Source organism: Hirundo rustica, chromosome 2 (assembly GCF_015227805.2).
Source record: "Hirundo rustica isolate bHirRus1 chromosome 2, bHirRus1.pri.v3, whole genome shotgun sequence".
In the NCBI taxonomy this organism is placed as follows: domain Eukaryota; kingdom Metazoa; phylum Chordata; class Aves; order Passeriformes; family Hirundinidae; genus Hirundo; species Hirundo rustica.
Genome location: NC_053451.1, coordinates 117,992,169 through 118,011,629, shown reverse-complemented (window position 1 = coordinate 118,011,629; position 19,461 = coordinate 117,992,169). Strand labels below are relative to the sequence as shown.

At 52.9% G+C, this 19,461-nt stretch overlaps 2 protein-coding genes across 5 annotated transcripts; both read right to left on the bottom strand.

Annotated features, from left to right (window-relative positions):
- Positions 1-2,046: 2,046 nt before the first annotated feature.
- Positions 2,047-10,927, bottom strand: SMIM11 (small integral membrane protein 11). 4 transcript variants are annotated; one of them, XM_040057333.2, is made up of 6 exons: positions 9,760-9,906; positions 9,310-9,362; positions 6,892-7,047; positions 5,547-5,634; positions 3,736-3,915; positions 2,047-2,223 (listed from the first exon to the last, which is right to left on the bottom strand). In XM_040057333.2, exons 4-5 carry the CDS (start codon positions 5,565-5,567, stop codon positions 3,748-3,750), a joined length of 189 nt encoding a protein of 62 aa, XP_039913267.1. In that variant the 5' UTR covers positions 5,568-5,634; positions 6,892-7,047; positions 9,310-9,362; positions 9,760-9,906; the 3' UTR covers positions 2,047-2,223; positions 3,736-3,747. The 4 variants fall into 4 exon arrangements, with proteins under 4 accessions (XP_039913267.1, XP_039913268.1, XP_039913266.1 ...); XM_040057334.2 differs by having other exon boundaries at positions 6,892-7,044; positions 9,760-9,777; XM_040057332.2 differs by lacking the exons at positions 6,892-7,047; positions 9,760-9,906 and adding an exon at positions 10,824-10,927.
- Positions 10,928-12,531: 1,604 nt separating this feature from the next.
- Positions 12,532-15,043, bottom strand: KCNE2 (potassium voltage-gated channel subfamily E regulatory subunit 2). Its single transcript, XM_040056545.2, has 2 exons — positions 14,942-15,043; positions 12,532-12,992 (listed from the first exon to the last, which is right to left on the bottom strand). The coding sequence occupies exon 2, from the start codon at positions 12,976-12,978 to the stop codon at positions 12,601-12,603; it is 378 nt and encodes a 125-aa protein (XP_039912479.1). The 5' UTR covers positions 12,979-12,992; positions 14,942-15,043; the 3' UTR covers positions 12,532-12,600.
- Between the last annotated feature and the right edge of the window lie 4,418 nt (positions 15,044-19,461).

Below are 19,461 nucleotides of genomic sequence, written 5' to 3'. Positions count from 1 at the left end.
GGGCAGAATTCCTGCGGGAATTCTCCCTCCGGGAAGGTGGGCACCGAGCTGCCACCACAGGAATTGAATTCAATTCCCCTGAGCTCACCTCGGCACGCACAGCTGAGTGCTGGGAGCAGAGGGGATCTATCTGCTGCATTCCCTGCGATCCTGGGAGTCCCCGAGGCTGCTGGAGCGGGGGATTTCACTAGGATACAGCAGGATATTGCACAGCAGGAGCTCTCTCTGTGCTGGGAATGGCTTTCTGCGCTGCTTTTGTTCCCCAGTCTCCAAGGAGACGGCAGGAAAAAGAGAGATTTTTGACATCCCTGCAAGCTCCGGGGAGCGATTCCGAGCCCGAGCTCACGGAGCATCCCCTGCCCTCCCCACTCAGGTGAGGGCTGGGGCCCAGGGCTCCTCCAGCCTTCTCTTCCCTCCTCTCCCCACTCCACTGGCAAATTTCTGCTCCTCCTGAACTCCCAGAAGGGTCTAGGAAGTGCTTCGGAATGGAAATGGGAATGTGAAGGCAGAGGTCCCTGAGGCACTGCCACACCTGAGCCTCCATCGCTGCATTTCTGCGTTTCTCTGTTGATGAACGTCGATCTGCTCCGGGGCCAGGCTGGGAGAGCTGGGAATGTCCAGTCTGGAGAAGGAGAAGCTCCAGGGAGAGCTCAGAGCTCCTAAAGGGGCTCCAGGAGAGCTGGGGAGGGACTGGGGACAAGGGCTGGAGGGACAGGACACAGGGAACGGCTTCAAAGTAGGATTTGATGGGAGATTGGGAATCAGGAATTGTTCCCTGGCAGGGTGGGCAGGCCCTGGAATGAAATTCCCAAAAAGCTGTGGCTGCCCCTGGATCCCTGGCAGTGCCCAAGGCCAGGCTGGATGGGGCTTGGAGCAGCCTGGGGCAGTGGGAGGTGTCCCTGCCATGGCACGGGTGGAACGAGGTGATTTTAGGTCTCTTCCATCCCAAATCCCAGGATTCCACGCCCAAGGATTTGGTGCCACTACACAGGCAGGAACAGCTGCCCCAGGCTGAGCAGAAAACAAGGAACCAGCGAGAGATTTCGGGATAAACCTCCCATGAGACTTACTTCAGGTGATGCCGTGATTTCCACGGATCCAAGGTGATTTCCATGGATCCAAGGTGATTTCCACGGATCCAAGGTGATTTCCATGGATCCAAGGTGATTTCCACGGATCCAAGGTGATTTCCATGGATCCAAGGTGATTTCCACGGATCCAAGGTGATTTCCACGGATCCAAGGTGATTTCATTTCCATGGATCCAAGGTGATTTCCATGGATCCAAGGTGATTTCATTTCCACGGATCCAAGGTGATTTCCATGGATCCAAGGTGATTTCATTTCCATGGATCCAAGGTGATTTCCACGGGTCCAAGGTGATTTCCATGGATCCAAGGTGATTTCCACGGATCCAAGGTGATTTCCATGGATCCAAGGTGATTTCCACGGATCCAAGGTGATTTCCACGGATCCAAGGTGATTTCATTTCCATGGATCCAAGGTGATTTCCATGGATCCAAGGTGATTTCCACGGATCCAAGGTGATTTCATTTCCATGGATCCAAGGTGATTTCCATGGATCCAAGGTGATTTCCACGGATCCAAGGTGATTTCATTTCCATGGATCCAAGGTGATTTCCACGGATCCAAGGTGATTTCCATGGATCGAAGGTGATTTCATTTCCATGGATCCAAGGTGATTTCCACGGGTCCAAGGTGATTTCCACAGATCCAAGGTGATTTCCACGGATCCAAGGTGATTTCCACGGATCCAAGGAAATCCTGGATGCACAAAGTGCCTGGAAAAGCTCCTCTCCTGCATTCCCCAGCCCGAGCCTTGCAGGAAGCAGCTGCCAAAGGCGCACTGAGCCCTCTCCACTTCCTTCTGCCTCTCCGTGAATTTTGGAGCCGCCCAGGATGGATCCAGAGCGTTTTTCCCCCTCAATTTTTTTCCCTCCAGAGTGTTTTCCTCTTCCATCCCAGCCACTTCCTTGCAGCTGATCCCCCCCTGCAGCTCCAACCCCTTGAGGAAGCAGCGCCCAAGTTTATTTTTGATTTTTATTTTCTAAACAAAGGGGTTTTTTTATTGCATAAATAGAGGCTGGGACGCTTTGCTGTACACGGAAAAACGGAGATAATTCCAGGGTCACCCTGAGGTTACACCTCCTCCTTTTCCAGGCTGGCTTCATCCTCCTGGGAGAGGAATCCAAGTGTCAGGAACCTGCAGTGTGGGGAGAGAGCAGTGAGAACAGCAGGCACAGGAGGGAGAGCACAGGGGCTCCTCTGGAGCTGCTCCCAGCTCCATGGGGGAATTCCTTCCTCTCAATCCCAGAATTTAGGAATTTAGGGCCTCTGCTGGGCAGCTCTGGGGGCTGGGAAGGGAATTTCTGTGGAATCAGAGGGGTTTTAACACCAGTCCTGCACCAAGGGTGACGTCACCTGCTGGGCACTGAGGTTTTGGGGCCGTGATCCTGGTGCAGAAATCCCTGGAGCTGCGGGGTTTGCCAGGCAGAATTCCCTGGGATAACACTGCACAGAATCCCAGAATCCCAGACTGCTTTGGGTTAGAGGGATCCTCAAGCTCATCCCATCCACCCCTGCCACGGGCAGAGACACCTCCCACTATCCCAGGCTGCTCCAAGCCCCATCCAACTTTTCCTTTTCCAGGGAAGTGGCCAAAATCTGCCCCAAAGCCAAATCCTGAATCCGCTGGAAACAGGAGATTGAAAAATCCCTTTGGTTTTGTTTCTTTGGGTTCTTTCTTTTTCCTGTGTAAATAAAAAAAAAAAACCAAACCCAAACTTTGTTCCCATGGTTATTCCCAAGGGCCTCATTTCTAGGCACGATTCCCAATCCTTGGGAAGAAAGGGAATAAAACAGTGACAGGGTGGAAATAAAACCTAGGAAAGATTTTAAGAGCTGAGAAGTGTCTTTAGACGGGAGGTGACGACCTCAGGAAGGGAAATAAGATTTCATTTCAACGAAGAGCAACGTGACATCCAACTCCCACCGAGCTTCCAAAGGGCAGGCAGGAAGAGAATTCCCATTTTGCTGCAGGACAGGGAGAAGTGAAGCAAACTGCTCCAAAAATGACAAGCAAGGCAGGGAATAGAATCCCAGCACCAGGCAGGACTCGTTCTGCTCATGGATTTGCTCCAAGAAAGCGGGGATTGCTTCAGCTTTGGAAACACGGGGAGGGACTTGGGGATTTCAGAATGAAAATCCCAGATTTCGAGGATTTTGTAAAGCGAGCAAGCAGAAAAACGGGTATTTTTCTCAGGGAGTTCTCCATGGTGGATGTTCCACGGCATAACCTGTCCCTTTGGGAATTCCAGGAGTGGAATTTGCCCTTCCCAGCTAAACCACCCCCCCAGCCTGTCGATAATTTCACTCCTCCAGAAAGGCTGATTTATTTTCTCTCTTTTGTTTTTGTGACAAGAGTTCTGCTTGCAGCATCCTGCCAGGCTGCTCCCCTGCAGTTATTCCCAATTTATCCCCCTCTCTGTGCATCAGGCATAAAAAATTCCAGGGAGATAAAAAACCAGAGAGGGAATGGATATTGTGCTAAAATATCCCCAGACAGGACAGTGGCTCCTTCCTGCAAGTCCCACAAAGGACGAGTGAGCAAATCCCCTGAGACATCCCAAATATTCCGAGAGCTGGGGTCTAACTGCACATTCCCAAGCAATCCTGAACAACTCTCAAAAACCAGGAACTGGGATCAATTCCATACCTGAGGGACTCCTCACTCATCCTTCTTCTCTGCTTCTGCTTTCAGTTTCTCCTCGCGCTCCCTCTTCAGTTTCTCCTCGATTTTCTTGCTCTGGTACATTTTGACTCCAGCAAAGGCCAAGCAAAGGATCAGAGTTTTAGCTGCCAAAATGTACATCAGCAGTGGGAAGTTCTCCAGAGCCTGGAACGCCAAAGAATCTACTCAGGCGCTTCTGGAACACTTGGACAATTAAAAAATGAATTTATAGGGATGTTCTGCATCTTCCATTCCAACAGGAACGCTCCTCTCTCTCCAGTTTTTAAATTTCTGTGGGAAATCAAACCAGGCAGGGCAACAAAGACAAAGGAAAATCCCCTTCCCTCAAGTCCTGAACTCCTTTTGCTCGTTTTCCAGCAATATTTGCCCCACCTGGAGCTGAGGAAAGGGAAGAACTGAGTATTTCAGGGAAACTGTGAAGGTGGAAATGCTGCTGAACAATCCTCACAAGTGCTGGATCCCAGCTCTCAGATGGGATCCTCAAAAACACCCAAGGAAATCTTAATTCGTAGCAATTTTGTAACGAACCTGCAAGGTGCAGATAAATGCCTTTAAACTGGGAGAAAAGTAAAAAAAAAATCCACAACTTCCAAGGATTGCTGCACCAGTTTTGAACGCCTGGAAGTGCACAGAGTGTTTCAATTCTGTAAAAAACCATGAACCTGAAGAGGACCATCCCTTCCCTTCAGGATATTCCATGGTTCTGTGCTAACTCTGTGAACTTGGAATTAAAGCCCTGCTCCCTCAGGATGTCCCAAAGCTGTCAGGACGCCATCAAAGCACTGAATTTCGGCCAAGCCTTGCGTCCATGCACCAGCAGGGAGTTTGGAAAAAACCCCACCAGGCTCTGCCAACCTCCCCACAACCACAGGGGCAACAGCTCTGAGCACCAGGGCAGGGGAGGCAGGGCTGGGGGAAAATGGATTCCATGGGCTCCAATTGTTAATTACAGAGCCATGGAATGGTCTGGATTGGGAGGGAATTCAAAGCTCATCCAGGGCCACGGGCAGGGACTCGTTCCACTGTCCCAGGCTGCTCCAACCTGGCCTTGGGCACTGCCGGGGATCCAGGGGCAGCCACAGCTTTTTGGGAATTTCATTCCAGGGGCTGCCCACCCTGCCAGGGAACAATTCCTGATTCCCAGCATCCATTTAACCCTGCCTTCCTTCAGTTTGAGGCCATTCCCTGTGTCCTGTTCCTGCAGCCCTTGGGAATTGTCTCTCTCCAGCTTTCCTGGGGCTCCTTCAGGCCCTGCAAGGCCACCCTGAGCTCAGCCCAAAGCTTCTCCTGGCCAGGCTGAACAATGCCAGCTCTGCCAGCCTTTGCTCCCAGCAGAGCTGCTCCATCCCTCTGCTCATCCTGCTGCCTCCTCTGGGCTCTCTCCAGCAGCTCCAAGCAGGAGTCCCTGCTCCAACACTTGAGGTGCCTGACACAAGATCCCGCAGAGCTTTCACGGCCCCAAAACCCCAAACGTACAATGGAGAAATTCCCCTCCAGCAACAAAAGCAGCTGAGGGAAGAACAGACAGAGAAAAAACCTGGAAAGAGGAAAAGCAGGAGGAGCAGGATGAGCAGAGCTCTGGTCTAACATGTGAGGCTCAAGAGCAAACCCTGGGGCAGGCACGTGTGGCAGGGCAGGACAACAACAAATCCCCTGGCCCTGAGAGCGTGGGGGTTAAACAAACCCTGGGAAAGGAATCACCAGAACCCACCCAACACATCCCACACGGAAAGAGCAGCAATCCCTGCACCTCTGGGAATGTGCACCAGCCTCACCTTCCAGTTAAAGGCCACCATCTCGGCTGTGGGGTGCCCCAGCACCGCGGGGTCACGCTCCTGGAGGCACAGGGCAAGGCAGGAGCATCTTGGAGAAATGGGAAACAAAGCAGAGTGAACTCTTGGAGAAATGGAAATAAAGCAGAACGAACTCTGGGAGAAGTGGGAAACAAAGCAGAGTGAACTATTGGAGAAGTGAGAAACAAAGCAGAATGAACTCTTGGAGAAATGGAAATAAAGCAGAACAAACTCCTGGAGAAGTGGGAAACAAAGCAGAGTGAACTCTTGGAGAAATGGAAATAAAGCAGAACAAACTCTTGGAGAAATGGAAATAAAGCCTGGAAAAGTGGGAAACATAGCAGAATGAACTACTGGAGAAAGAAAAAACAAAGCAGAATGAACTCTTGGAGAAATGGGAAACAAAGCAGAATGAACTATTGGAGAAACAGAAAACAAAGCAGAATGAACTCCTGGAGAAATAGAAAATAAAGCAGAATGAACTACTGGAGAAGTGGAAAACAAAGCAGAATGAACTCTAGGAGAAATGGAAATAAAGCAGAATGAACTCTTGGCGAAATGGGAAATAAAGCAGAATAAACTATTGGACAAATAGAAAATAAAGCAGAATGAACTATTGGAGAAATAGAAAATAAAGCAGAATGAACTCTTGGAGCAATGGAAATTAAAAGAGAATTAGGCAAGCTGCTAATTAGCCCCCCCAGCCCATCTGAGGAGCTGATCCCCAGCAATCCCCAGGGGCCTCCAGGGCCTCTCTGGGGCTGAGTGACAGGAGCAGGGCAGGGCTTTGAGAGCCCCAGAGCAGGTGCTGGGGCTGCAATTCCACATCCTGGCAGCTGCCCCACGGAAAACAAGGAAAACAGGGCTGCAGGGAAGCTGGAGCTGTGTGTGCCCCCCGTGCCTGCCTGTGCTGGGACCTGAGGGACACAGAGCCCCACGGGAGCTGCCCTGGGCGTTCTCCGAGGGTTCCTCAGCCCACCTGCTCTGTTTGGAGCCCGAACAGCTGATTAATGCTCTAATTTATCAGTCCTCTGTGACTGATGGACTGAATTCTCCGTACTAACAGTTTATAAATAGAGAGGTTGGCAAGCCAAGCGCTCCCTGGAGCCCTGAGTGGTCACCAAGCATTCCAGAGCCGAATTCCTGGGATGAAAAGCAGGAGGGAACACTCCAGCACCGAGAAAAGCTGGGCTGAATAAATCAGTGCCACACCAGAGAGCTGCTGCTGAGCTTCCTGCAGGAATTAAATGTTCTTGCAGCTCCTGCCCAGTTTCTGGGTAGATGTTCTAATTTCTCCAGCATCCTCCCCTCTCCTTTCCCCTCTCACCCTGCTGAGGCCGCTCTGGAAGTGTTCCCACTCCTCCAGAGATGTCTGTGACTAAAATCCAACTGCACCAAAGCCCTGGAGAGGCAGCCAACACCAAATTTCTGTCAATCAGCCACTATTTCTGTGCTGATCCTGATTGTGCAGCTCCTTATCCTGCTGAAAAAAAAAATGTCAGGGTGGTCCTGAGCTGGGGCAGCGTTGTTACACCTCCAAAAAATCGATTTCCACTTCATGGAATCATGGAATGGGCTGGGTTGGAAGGACCTTGAGATCCACCAGTGCCATGGCAGGGACACCTCCCACTCCAGGCTGCTCCAAGACCCAGTGTCCAACCTGGCCTTGGGCACTGCCAGGGATCCAGGGGCAGCCACAGCTGCTCTGGGCACCCTGTGCCAGGGCCTCAGCACCCTGCCAGGGAACAATTCCTGATTCCCAATCTCCCATCCAGCCCTGCCCTCTGGCACTGGGAGCCATTCCCTGTGTCCTGTCCCTTCAGGCCTTGTCCAAAGTCTCCTTCCATGTTTCTTGTAATCCCAAAATGTTTCCTGGAGCTGACACCGGGGATGCTCTGTCCCCACAGTGTCCTGTGCAGTTGGAGCTGGGTGGGGATGTCACTGCTCCCTCCAGGCTGCATTCCCACATCCCAGCAGCCTCCAGGGGCCAAGAACTTCTCCCCATCTCATCTCCTGGCTTTTCCAGTCTCCATCTGATCCCAGCCCTTACTGAATCCAGTTGAAACCTCAGGGTTCGAAAAAAGCAGGTGAAGCTGCAGCACAGGGCAGGGAGAGCCAAGTGGGAAGAGGGGAGAAAGTGGGAAAAGGGGAGGATTTTGCCCAGAGCAGCTGTGGCTGCCCCTGGATCCCTGGCAGTGCCCAAGGCCAGGCTGGACAGTGGGGCTTGGAGCAATCTGGGATTAGTGGAAGGTGTCCCTGCCTGTGTTACTGGATTGGCTTTGAAATCCCTTCCAATCCAAACCATTCCAGGATCCTAGAATTCCCTTCACACCTATAAAACACCTTTTACGAGCGCTGAGGTCATCAGTGCGACAGCAAAAAAAAAAACCCCTCCAACACCGCTTTTCCAAGGTTGGGATATCTTAAAAGCCCGCGGGCAAATAAACAGCTGGAATTCTGTGTTTGCCTTCCCCCGGGAGATAAGGCACGGATAGGAGCAGGGAACACATCCACAGGCAGGCATTGTTCCTTCCCCAGGAAAAGGCAAACACAGGCCCCACACAAGGGCACTGCTCCCTCCCCTCAGCTGCAGGGAGCTCCTGTGCAGCCACGTGAGGAGGGGCAGCAGCACCAGGCCCTGCCAGCTCTGCCCTGACCGATGGGATCAAATGCCTCACACAGATTCCCCGGGACTGCAGCTGCCTGCTCGCTCCCAGGTCTCCTCTGGAGTTTTATTCCTTAACAAATGGGAGGTGGCTGCTGTGGTCATGAGCAGAGACATCCCACTGTGGCTGCCCCTGGATCCCTGGCAGTGCCCAAGGCCAGGTTGGACACTGGGGCTGGAGCAGCCTGGGACAGTGGGAGGTGTCCCTGCCATGGCTGGGGTGGCACTGGGGGGGATTTAAGATCCTCCCAACCCAAGCCATTCCAGGATTTTGGGGTTCTGCGCCGTGTGTGCAGCCTTGTCCCAGGGAATTGAAGCAGGTCAGACTCCTGCAGATGGGAAAGAGGAGAGGGTCTGTCCAGATCCCACCTCAGGGCTCTGCCAGCAATTCCCTGTGAGCCCCAAATCCTCTGGGATCCTCTGCGTGCGCAGGTCCCTCATGGAGAGCTGCACCCCATCCCAGAGCTTGGGATCAACCCCAATTCCAGCCCTGGGATCTCTGCCCAGCTCTGCCTTGTGCAACACGGCCCCACAGCTGGGCCCCAGGCACGTGGGAGGCCCGTGGTGGAGCAGGGAATCGAATCCCAGCCCCTGGATTGCAGCTCCAGCCCTCCACAGGAACCACAGCCCGGCCCAGGCTCTGAGGGCACTGTGTGCAGAGCAGGGCCAGCCCCGAGGCTCCACACAGCACCCACACAGCATCCAACCCCTCCCCGAGGCGTCCTGGCTGCCAGGAACTCCAGCATTCCCACAAAACGGGGCTGGGGATATTCCCCTGGGGACTGCTGAACAGCTCCAGCCACCTGGCCTCGGGAAGCACCGAGCTACTGAGTTATCTGAGCGCACTTCAGTGGGACGGTTCTGAGCTAGAAAAGGGGTGACACTCCCCGAGGCCAGGCTGGATGGGACTCTGAGCAACCTGGAAGGTGTCCCTGCTGGTGGCAGGGCTTGGAATGAAATGATCTTTAAGGTCCTCTCCAACCCGAAGCTGATTCTGATTCTGGATCAACTCAAGGTTCCAACTCCAGCAACATCGAAATAATTTAAAAAAAAAAAAACAAAACATCAAGATCTTTATACCTGATGAAGGAGAAATTAAAATTCCTCTGGCAGCTTCTCACATACTCCAAACTCTGGAAAACAAGAACAGAGCAGATGGGGTGTTTCATTCACATTGGCTGGATTAAAATCAAACCAAACCCAGAAATGCCAGGGGCACATCAGACTGTTCCACCATGGCACCACCCGGGATCACAACGATGATGCCAGGGTTGGAGCCCCTCTGCTCTGGAAACAGGCTGGGAGAACTGGGATTCTCCAGCCTGGAGAAGAGACAGCTCCAGGGAGACCTTAGAGCCCCTTCCAGTGCTTAAAAGGGTTTACAAAAAGGAGAGAGGGGGACTTTTAATATGGGTAAAGTGCCAGGACAAGAGGCAATGGTTTTAAACTGCCACAGGGCAGTTGGGATGTTGGGCAGGGTTGGATGGGATGTTGGGAATCAGGAATTGTTCCCTGGAAGGGTGGGCAGACCTGGCACAGGGTGCCCAGAGCAGCTGCGGCTGCCCCTGGATCCCAGGGGCAAGGAACAAGGAAGGGACTGGGGAACGAGGAGGGAGGGTGAAAAGCAAGAAAAGCAGGGGGTGGAGAGCAAGGAAAGGGGATGGAGAGCAACTAAGGGGGATGAGGAGAAAGGAGGGGATACTGGAGAACAAGGAACGGGGGCTGGAGAGCAAGGGGGAAATGTCTCGAGAATAAGGAATGGGGGCTGAAGGGAAAGGAGGGGAATGGAGAACAAGAACGGGGGGGGGGGGGGGCTGGAGAGAAAGGAAGCAGATGGAGAACAAGGAAGGGGGGCTTGTGAACCAGGGGGGAGAGGTGGGTACCAAGTAAAGGGGCTGGAGAGCAAGGAAGAGGCTGGAGAACAACGGGGCGGGGGGGACGGGGACTGGAGAGCAAGAGCGGGTGCAGAGCAAGGAACGCGGGGTGAGGAACACGGAAAGGACTGGAGAGAAGGAAAGGGGGGTGGAGTAGACGGAAGGGGGGGTTGGAGAGAAAGGACGAGGCCTGGAGAGCAAGGAGCGGGGGTGGAGAAGGAGCAGGGGCAGGAACGGGCAGGGCAGGGCAGGGCAGGGCAGGGCAGGGCAGGGCAGGGCAGGGAAGGCAGCGGGACAGGGAAGGCAGCGGGTCAGGCCGGGCAGGGAAGGCAGCAGGGAAGGCAGCGGGGCAGGGAAGGCAGCGGGTCAGGCCGGGCAGGGAAGGCAGCGGGGCAGCGAAAACAGCGGGTCAGGCCGGGCAGGGAAGGCAGCAGGGAAGGCAGCGGGACAGGGAAAGCAGCGGGTCAGGCCGGGCAGGGAAGGCAGCAGGGAAGGCAGCGGGACAGGGAAAGCAGCGGGTCAGGCCGGGCAGGGAAGGCAGCAGGCCCGGCACGGCAGAGCAGCCTCGGCTGCGGGGAGCGGAGCGCTCGGAGCCGGCGGCGATGCGGGCCGGGGTGCCCCGAAGCCCCGTGGGGCCGTGACGAGGAGGAAGGAAGGAAGGAAGAAAGAAAGGAAGGAAGGAATGCAAGGAAGGAAGGAAGGCGCCCGGGCCGGTCCTACCTGAGGGCGGCCATGGCGGGCGGGGGCGGCGCTCCCTCACGGAGCTCCCGGCCGGGGCCGCTCCGCCCGCTCGGCTGCGGCGCTGGGGTTGGGAGGGCTCCGCTTCCCCTCCCCGAAAACGAACAATTCTGCGCTAAATCAGCTCCTACAAGCACCGCGGCGAGGTCCCAGAGCCCCCCGTGCCCAGCGTGGGCAGCAGGAAAGGGATTGGGATCAGGAAAGGGATTGGGATCAGGGACGGGATTGGGGTTGTGCCCCTGTGTCCCCTGAGGTGAGAGCCCAGCTGCAGAGCTGGGATCCAGCACAGGGAGCACCTGGAGCTGCTGGAGAGAGCCCAGAGGAGGCAGCAGGATGAGCAGAGGGATGGAGCAGCTCTGCTGGGAGCAAAGGCTGGCAGAGCTGGCATTGTTCAGCCTGGCCAGGAGAAGCTTTGGGCTGAGCTCAGGGTGGCCTTGCAGGGCCTGAAGGAGCCCCAGGAAAGCTGGAGAGAGACAATTCCCAAGGGCTGCAGGGACAGGACACAGGGAATGGCCTCAAACTGAAAAATGACAGGTTTAGATGAGATTTTGGGCAAAATTTCCTCTCTGTGAGGGTGTTGAGGCCCTGGCACAGGGTGCCCAGAGCAGCTGTGGCTGTCCCTGGATCCCTGGCAGTGCCCAAGGCCAGGTTGGACACGGGCTTGGAGCAGCCTGGGATTAGTGGAAGGTGTCCAGGTTGCTCCAAGCCTTGTCCAGCTTGGCCTTGAACATTTCTAGGAATGGGGAATCCACAACCTGTCTGGGCAGCCTGTGCCAGGGCCTCACAACCCTCATACTAAAGGATTTCTTCCTAAGATCTGACATAAACCTGCCCTCCTTCAACGTAAGGCCATTTCCCCTTGCCATATCAATACATTACTATGTGAGAAGTCCTTCCCCAGCTCTCCTGGAGCCCCTTTAGGTGCTCTGAGCTCTCCCTGGAGCTTCTCCTCTCCAGGTGAGCACCCCCAGCTCTCCCAGGCTGGCTCCAGAGCAGAGGGGCTTTGTGAAACAACTCTGTGGCTCCTCTGGATTCTCCAGCAGTTCCACCTTTTTCTGGTGTTGACCGGAGGCAGCTCTGCAGGAGAGAGCTCACAAGAGCAGAGCAGAGGAGAATTCCCTTCCTTCAGCCTGCTGGTTGTGCTTCTTTTGCACCTCCAGCACGTCTGGAGCGTGGTGGTATCAGCTCAGATCTCAAGATCTGCGTCCAAGACAAGCCAAAGGCTGCTAAAGGAAAGAAACCCTTTGTCTTTTGTTATTTAACACGAGCAAATACAGGAATCAGGTCACTAAAAAGGAGTTGGGAGTGAATGTGTGCAGGTCCCTCCTGTGATTCATTCCCTCATTGATTGTTCAGTCAACCCGTGGAGATTGGAGATTTTACTGGGCATTTTCAAGTTATTTTTTAAGTCACACACTTTGGATCTAAATCGGCACTTTTGACCACTAATTCACAGTTATTCTCAGGTGGGAATGTCCAAATCTGCTTTTGGATTTTAAAAAAATGCTCAAATAATCAAAGTTATCCTTGTCTTGGCTTTATTTTCCTAAAGGACAGAATATCAAAGGGAAGCACAATCACAGATTTTTCTTGGACTTTCCCAAGATCCTCACAGGAACCATCACATCGGTTTCCTCAGGACTCCATCATCCACTGACCTGCGTGTTAATTCAATCAACACTTCCACAGCTCTTTGGAATTGCAGTGAGTTCCCTCTGTGTGGCTCCGTGAATCCCTCACTGCGGGCGTTCCCGGAAAGTCAAGGCGATTCCGGGCTCGTTTTATCCCTCGCCCCCAGGTTTTCGTGGATCACACACTTGAGGTCTTCTGGGTTCAGAACCTGGTTTTTGTACTTCTCTCCCCAGTCCTCCACGATGTACTGGTGATAGGGGTCGTTGGAGTGCTCCCTCCTCTTGGATTTCACGGTGCTCACCAGGATGGCCACGATGATGAAGGAGAACATCCCGATCATCACCATCAGATAAAGGATAACGTAGTCAAAGTTCTCAGCAGCCACCTCAGCCTGCAGTTTGTCCGCTGCTTCTGTCATGTTTCTCCTCCAGCTGTTCATGTAATTGAGGAAGGTGTCCTTGAAAATATCCTCCACTGCCCAAGTGAAGTTCTGCAGCTTGGCCATCCTTGCCAGCTGTGCTGCCAGAGACAAGAAAACATTATTTTTTACTCAGATGTCTGTATTAAAAGAGCTGGTTTGGAGTATTTTGTCAGTGTTAGGACAATTACCTAGCAACAGTCACCCTCTGACACTTGAAAGTTCAGCTGAGAATCCCCGTCTCTGACTGCTTCAATATGTTCAGAGACCCAAGGAGGTCCTGCTCAGAATCATGGAATGGGATTGGGACGGACCTGAAATCCCACCCAGTGCCACCCCTGCCATGGCAGGGACACCTCCCACTGTCCCAGGCTGCTCCCAGCCCCAAATCCAACCTGGCCTTGGGCACTGCCAGGGATCCAGGGGCAGCCACAGCTGCTCTGGGCACTCTGTGCCAGGGCCTCAACACCCTCACAGAGAGCAAATTTTGCCCAAAATCTCATCTAAACCTGTCATTTTTCACTTTGAAGACATTCCCTGTGTCCTGTCCCTGCAGCCCTTGGGAATTGTCTCTCTCCAGCTTTCCTGGGGCTCCTTCAGGCCCTGCAAGGCCACCCTGAGCTCAGCCCAAAGCTTCTCCTGGCCAGGCTGAACAATGCCAGCTCTGCCAGCCTTTCCTCCCAGCAGAGCTGCTCCATCCCTCTGCTCATCCTGCTGCCCGCTCAGGTCCCTTTGCTCTGTGGGACACTTTGGTGAAGGTTCCCATGGCCCTGGCACAGGGTTCATGGCACTGTCCCTTCCCTACAGAGGTGAAACTCCAGGGGAAGAAGGATTTCTCCTGAGAAGGAGACAGAGACATGGGAGGGACATGGAGGCTGAGACTCCATCCCTGGAGGGGCCTCAGGGACCATTTGGGACCTCAGGGACCTCAGGGACCCCCCAAAGGGGCAGAGATGCTGCCTGGTGCTGCAAAGCCATATTTGATCCCGTTTATCCCAAAATTCACACCCCAGTGCTGCTCAGACCCCATGAACCAAGTGTGTGTCCCACAGGAGGGGAATCCCCCTCCAGCATTCCTTCCCACACAGAGCCCATTCCCACACATATCCCATTCCCACACAGATCCCATTCCCATCAGATCCCATTCTCACACAGATCCCATTCCCATCAGATCCCATTCCTACACAGATCCCATTTCCACAAAAATTCCATTCCCACACAGAGCCCATTTCCACACAGATCCTATTCCCACACTGATCCCATTCCCATCAGATCCCATTCCCACACAGATCCCATTCCCACACAGATCCTATTCCCACACAGATCCCATTCCCATCAGATCCCATTCCCACACAGAGCCCATTTCCACACTGATCCTATTCCCACACCAATCCCATTCCCACCAGATCCCATTCTCACACTGATCCTGTTCCCACACAGATGCCATTCTCACACAGATCCATTCCCACACTGATCCCATTCCCACCAGATCCCATTCCCACACTGATCCCATTCCCACACAGATCCCATTTCCACACTGATCCTGTTCCCACACTGATCCTATTCCCACACCGATCCCATTCCCACACAGATCCCATTCCCACGCTGATCCCATTCCCACACTGATCCCGTTCCCACACCGATCCCATTCTCACACAGATCCCATTCCTACCCAGGCTGTCCCACTTTAATGTGGGCAATTCCTTCAGTTCTCCAGGCAAACCAAGCCCAAAAACCTGTGGAAATCTTCCCCCCAAATCCCTTTGTTCCCGGTCCAATCCTCAAGAACGAGGATGCAGGAATTCACTGCACCCAGGGGGAAGAGGCAGTGAACTTTCATTGCCAATAAGAAATTTGGGATATCTTTCAATTCAGGAATTCTGCCTTGCGTGCGCACGAGGATTCAGGCACAAATGCAGGGGATCAAGGTAATTAACGAGACTGAATGAGCCAATATAAATGCAAACTGTAAAATCTGCTTTTTCCTTGATTCACATAAAGAAATGCTATCACTTTCCAAGAGGAAACAGACGTGCTGACAGCAACTTACCTTTGCTGTGTCCTTCCCTAAGGAGATTCAGAGCACTCAGGATTTCCCAGCTCCACCGGATAATGGGATGAAACTCCCCAAAAAGAGCAGGGATGTCTTTAAGGAGCCTCCAGCCTGCACAAGCCTGGGAGCAGCTGCCTGTGGAATAAGCTCAGCCTTGCACTGCACGCTTTACGTTTATATTAAATTAAAAGCTAAATCTAATCTCACCTGGAAAGTCAAATATTGGCTGACAGCTTGCATCAGTCATTCTGTCGGATCTGGGAAGGAGCCTTTGTGCTGAGTGCTGCAGGTTTAGGTGTTGGAAAAGAGATTTCCTGGGGATGAACAGGGATGCAGCTCCGTTTTTGGTGAGACAGAAGAGTAAAGACAAGCTATGTAAAATAATAATAATAATAATAATAATAATAATAATAATAATCAGAATTATTAGAGAATTATTGGCTGTGAGGGTGTTGAGGCCCTGGCACAGGGTGCCCAGAGCAGCTGTGGCTGCCCCTGGATCCCTGGCAGTGCCCAAGGCCAGGTTGGGGCTTGGAACAACCTGGGACAGTGCAATGGGATGATCTTTAAGGTCCCTTCCAACCCAAATCATTCCATGTTTCTGTGAATAAACCAGCAGCAGTGATAAGAACAATAATTTTTTTTGCTGATCCGAGCACAAGAGGTGAGAACTGAGCAGTCAGGCTGCTCAGCACCCAAAGTTTGATCTTCCTTCTTCTCTTCCTTCTTCCTTCTTCCCTCTTCCCTCTTCCTTCTTCTCTCTTCCCTCTTCCCTCTCCCTCTTCCCTTTCCCCTTTCCCCTTTTCCCCTTTCCCCTCTCCCCTTTCCCCTCTCCCCTCTCCCCTTTCCCCTTTCCCTTTCCCTTTCCCCTTTCCCCTTTCCCCTTTCCCCTTTCCCCTTTCCCCTTTCCCCTTTCCCTTTCCCCTTTCCCCTTTCCCCTTTCCCCTTTCCCCTTTTCCCTTTCCCCTTTTGCCTTCTCCCTTCTCCCTTTCCCCTTTCCTTTCCCTTTTATCTCTTTTCTCCCCCCAGGGTCAGGATTGACATTTCCATGCCCTTGCTGGAGAAGCAGATCCTCACATCCAGCCAGGAGCAGCCTCTCAGAGCTCTGCCCTGTGGGAACCTCACTCATGAGCTGGAGCAGGAAAAGACAAAAAGTTCCATAAAAACACCCCAGAAAACCACACCAAAAGAGGAAAAAAGGAGAATGAATGAGTGTTGAGTTTCTTTCTGTCAAACAGCAGAAGCTGACACCTCACAGAGGCTCTGAGACACCTGAGAGAGCAGGAATTTGCTCAGGGAAATGGGACCACGTCAGGAGTGTGGGGATTTTGGTGGGATTGAGGTGCAAAATGTTCCCCAAGCACTTGGGCTGGGACAGGCTTGCTGTGAAAAACACATTTTCGTTCTACAGCCAGCCCTGCCTAAGAAATGTCATGTGTGAGGGGCAGGAAGGCAGCGTGGAGTGACCCTGAATCCACGGCACGCCCCAGAGAGAGGGAGATCTGCTCCTGGTGTGGAAAAGTGCAGATCCCTGAGGAAGCCCTCAGCAGAGTTACTGCTCCCCTTGCTCCTGGAGATGTTCTGAGTGTGAAACCTCCCAGCACAGGGATGAGCTGCTGGCAGCATTTCCTCCTGATCCCACACTCTTCCTGGCAGGTTCCCTTGGCTTTGCCCCTGGAAGTCCAGGGAGCTGGCACGGCTTCTCTCTGCTCTGAGGAACCCCAGAGGGACCTCCCTGCACTGTGCACAGACATTCCCTGGCTGCTCCCAGCTGGATAAACTCACTTGGAGCTCTTTTATCTGGCTGTGGAAATGAGAAAGGAGCCTGGAAGCTCCCAAGTTCAGGAATAACTGCCAATAACGGGGTGAAATTTATCCCTCCCTCAACCCCTCTCTCCTACTAGCTGCTCCTTGCCAGGCCTGTTCCAAATAAAACCAAAGATTCCCTGAATAATCCCAGTCTGCTGCGCGTCCCCCTGAAGGTGACTTTGCTCAGGGTTTGCCGAGTCTGGAGAGCAGCGAGGTGGTCAAGGACAGACAGGGTGGGAATGAGTGAACAGCAGGAGGAGCAGACAAATGCCTTGGGCACGAAAGGTGCAAACCCTGATATTGGTCTGGAATGGAGACTAATGCCAAGCAAAATGCCCCTGATCTCATGGAAGAGTAGAATCATGGAATTCCTGAGTGGCAGGGATCATCCAGTGCAGCCCCTGTCCCTGCCCAGACCCCCAGCAATCCCAGCCCGTGCATCCCTGGCAGCGCTGTCCAAAGGCTCCTGGAGCTCTGGCAGCCTCGGGGCCGTGCCCATTCCCTGGGGAGCCTGGGCAGTGCCAGCACCCTCTGGGGAAGAACCTTTCCCTAAAATCCAACCTCAATCCCTGCTGGAACAGCTGCAGCCTCTCCCTGGGCACTGTCTCTGTGCCAGGAGCAGAGGTTCGTGATCTGGAGTCCTTTTCCCACCTAAATGGTTCTGGGATTCTTCTGAATAGCGGAAGATTGTTGTTAGTAATGATCCCCCTCGGACATTTCCCTGCAGAGGAGTTTTCAGTGCACTTGATCCCTTTTTTTTCCCAATATTCCATTGGTTCCCTCCATCATCTACAATAAACAAACTTTGCACTTCGGATGCCTTGCCCTGTCCAGGCCGGGTTTTATTTTTAACTGAGGAAACCCTTTGGAATTCTTTCTTATGGAACAATTCTTCCATCTTTTGGGGTCTCTGACTGCTGAATGGGTCAACTATTGGGGTATTTTGGTTTCCTGAGAGATCCTGAGACTTCATTTAATGTTAAAGAGTTTGATCACCTGTTATGACACTTTGGGTTGGTCTGACCCCCATCTTTTCCCATAGGATCAGAGGAGCAGCTGATCTGCTGGAATGTTGCTGCTTTCCAGAGGGGTCCTGCCAGGCTGCCCCCCAAAATATTCATATCTGGTAAAAACTTGTCTCTAAATATTCCAATAACTCCACGGCTGAAGGTCAGAGACCACACCAGGATGCACTGTCCTTAATTCCTGGTGGGGAGGGACATCTGGGATGGTCCTTTGTGGTTAAAGAAAAATCCCAGAGTCACAGAATCCCAGAATCACCAGGAGACTTCCATGGTCATCCAGTGTCGGGGCTTTCCCCATTTTTCAGGTGGTTTCAGAGTCTTTTGCCCCCCTGTACAGCTCTGAGCCAAACCAAAGGAAGAGACGGAGTCTTCAGGTTTAGATTTTTCAAGGTTGCATACTTGGTTTATTGTTTCTTATCTTACAATTCTCTCAGCATCCAACAAGGTGTTCGCAGCTGCATGGACTTCTCACGTCTCCCCCCGAGCTGGGCTGTCCTTATCTTTTATACTAATTGCTACGTATTTCTTATTTACTATTTCTTACCAATGTCTATCACTATTACTAAAAAGGTCATCTTTACTTTGACCCAATCCTCACTAACGACTTTGTGCCAACGTCACTGCAGAAATGGAGTGAGGGAAGGAGAAGGAGAAGAAGGAGACAATGCCCCAGATTCTCCATCTTGTCCCCATTCACTTCAATGCTAGGAATCTAAAATTACTGTTTTTTCACCCTGTGATAAGATAAACTACTATTTCTCACATTCTTGTGGCCTGTAAACCCTCTCTCAGTGTAGGAAGTTTTCCCCATGGACTGAGATCAAAGCCAGTGTCTCTCTTAGCTCTGGGCTGGGGTCCCAGACCCCCCTGCCCAGGTCCCTGACCCTCCAGGGCAACCAAAGGAATGCCCTGGACTCCAACACTCCAGCATCACCCAAACCCTGTCCCCAAGGGCCACATCCAGACTGCTCCTGAGCACTGCCACAGACAGTGACTGCAAACCTCCCTGGGCAGCTCAGCCCAAGGCCTGAGCACTCTGCCAGGGAAATTTTCTCTCCCAGTTTCCACCCTGAGCCTGCCCTGGTGCGATTTGAGGCCATTTCCTCTCCTCCTGTCCCTCGGGACACGGCAGCAGAGACCTTACTGTGCCCTGCGGTCAGGGAGTGGCGGAGAGCAATGAGGTCCTGCCAAGAGAAGCTCTTCTGCCTCAGCCCAGGCTGCAGGGACGGAGAAATGCGAGGCAGGAGGAGGCTGCAGTGCCCGGCTCTGTTGCTATGGTTTTCCGTGTTGCTGTTGCAAAAGCTTCAGGGGGACAAATGAGGGTGTTGGCTGCACAGAGCGCTGAACTGCAAAAGCAAACACGGATATTTCTGGCTGGGAAGAGCAGAGGTGACACCTGAAATGCTCAGGGGTGTGTGTCCCACAGAGAGGAAGAGAAACTTGAGATGCCCACACTGATCCCTTTGAAATATTGGGGGGTTCCCCATTCTTTCAGCTGTGATGAAAATATCGGTGCTGCAGCTGAACTGCAACAGCCTGTGGGTACCTGAGGGCAATGTCTGCTCAAAACATCACGAGAGGCAAAGTACAAGCAGCAATGGCTTGAGGTTTTGGGGCATTTTTTGTTTGCTTAATTGGTTGGTGTTTTTTTCTCAATGGTTTGGGTTGGAAGGGATCTTGAAG

What these genes read in the sequence shown, in the direction of transcription:
- SMIM11 (XM_040057332.2), bottom strand. Translation starts at nt 5,567, where the DNA reads ATGGTGGCCTTTAACTGGAAG. An exon ending in TGGTGGCCTTTAACTGGAAG is followed by an intron (nt 3,916 to 5,546) that starts GTGAGGCTGGTG and finishes TTGGCGTTCCAG; the next exon opens with GCTCTGGAGAACTTCCCACT.
- KCNE2 (XM_040056545.2), bottom strand. Translation starts at nt 12,978, where the DNA reads ATGGCCAAGCTGCAGAACTTCACTTGGGCAGTGGAGGATATTTTCAAG.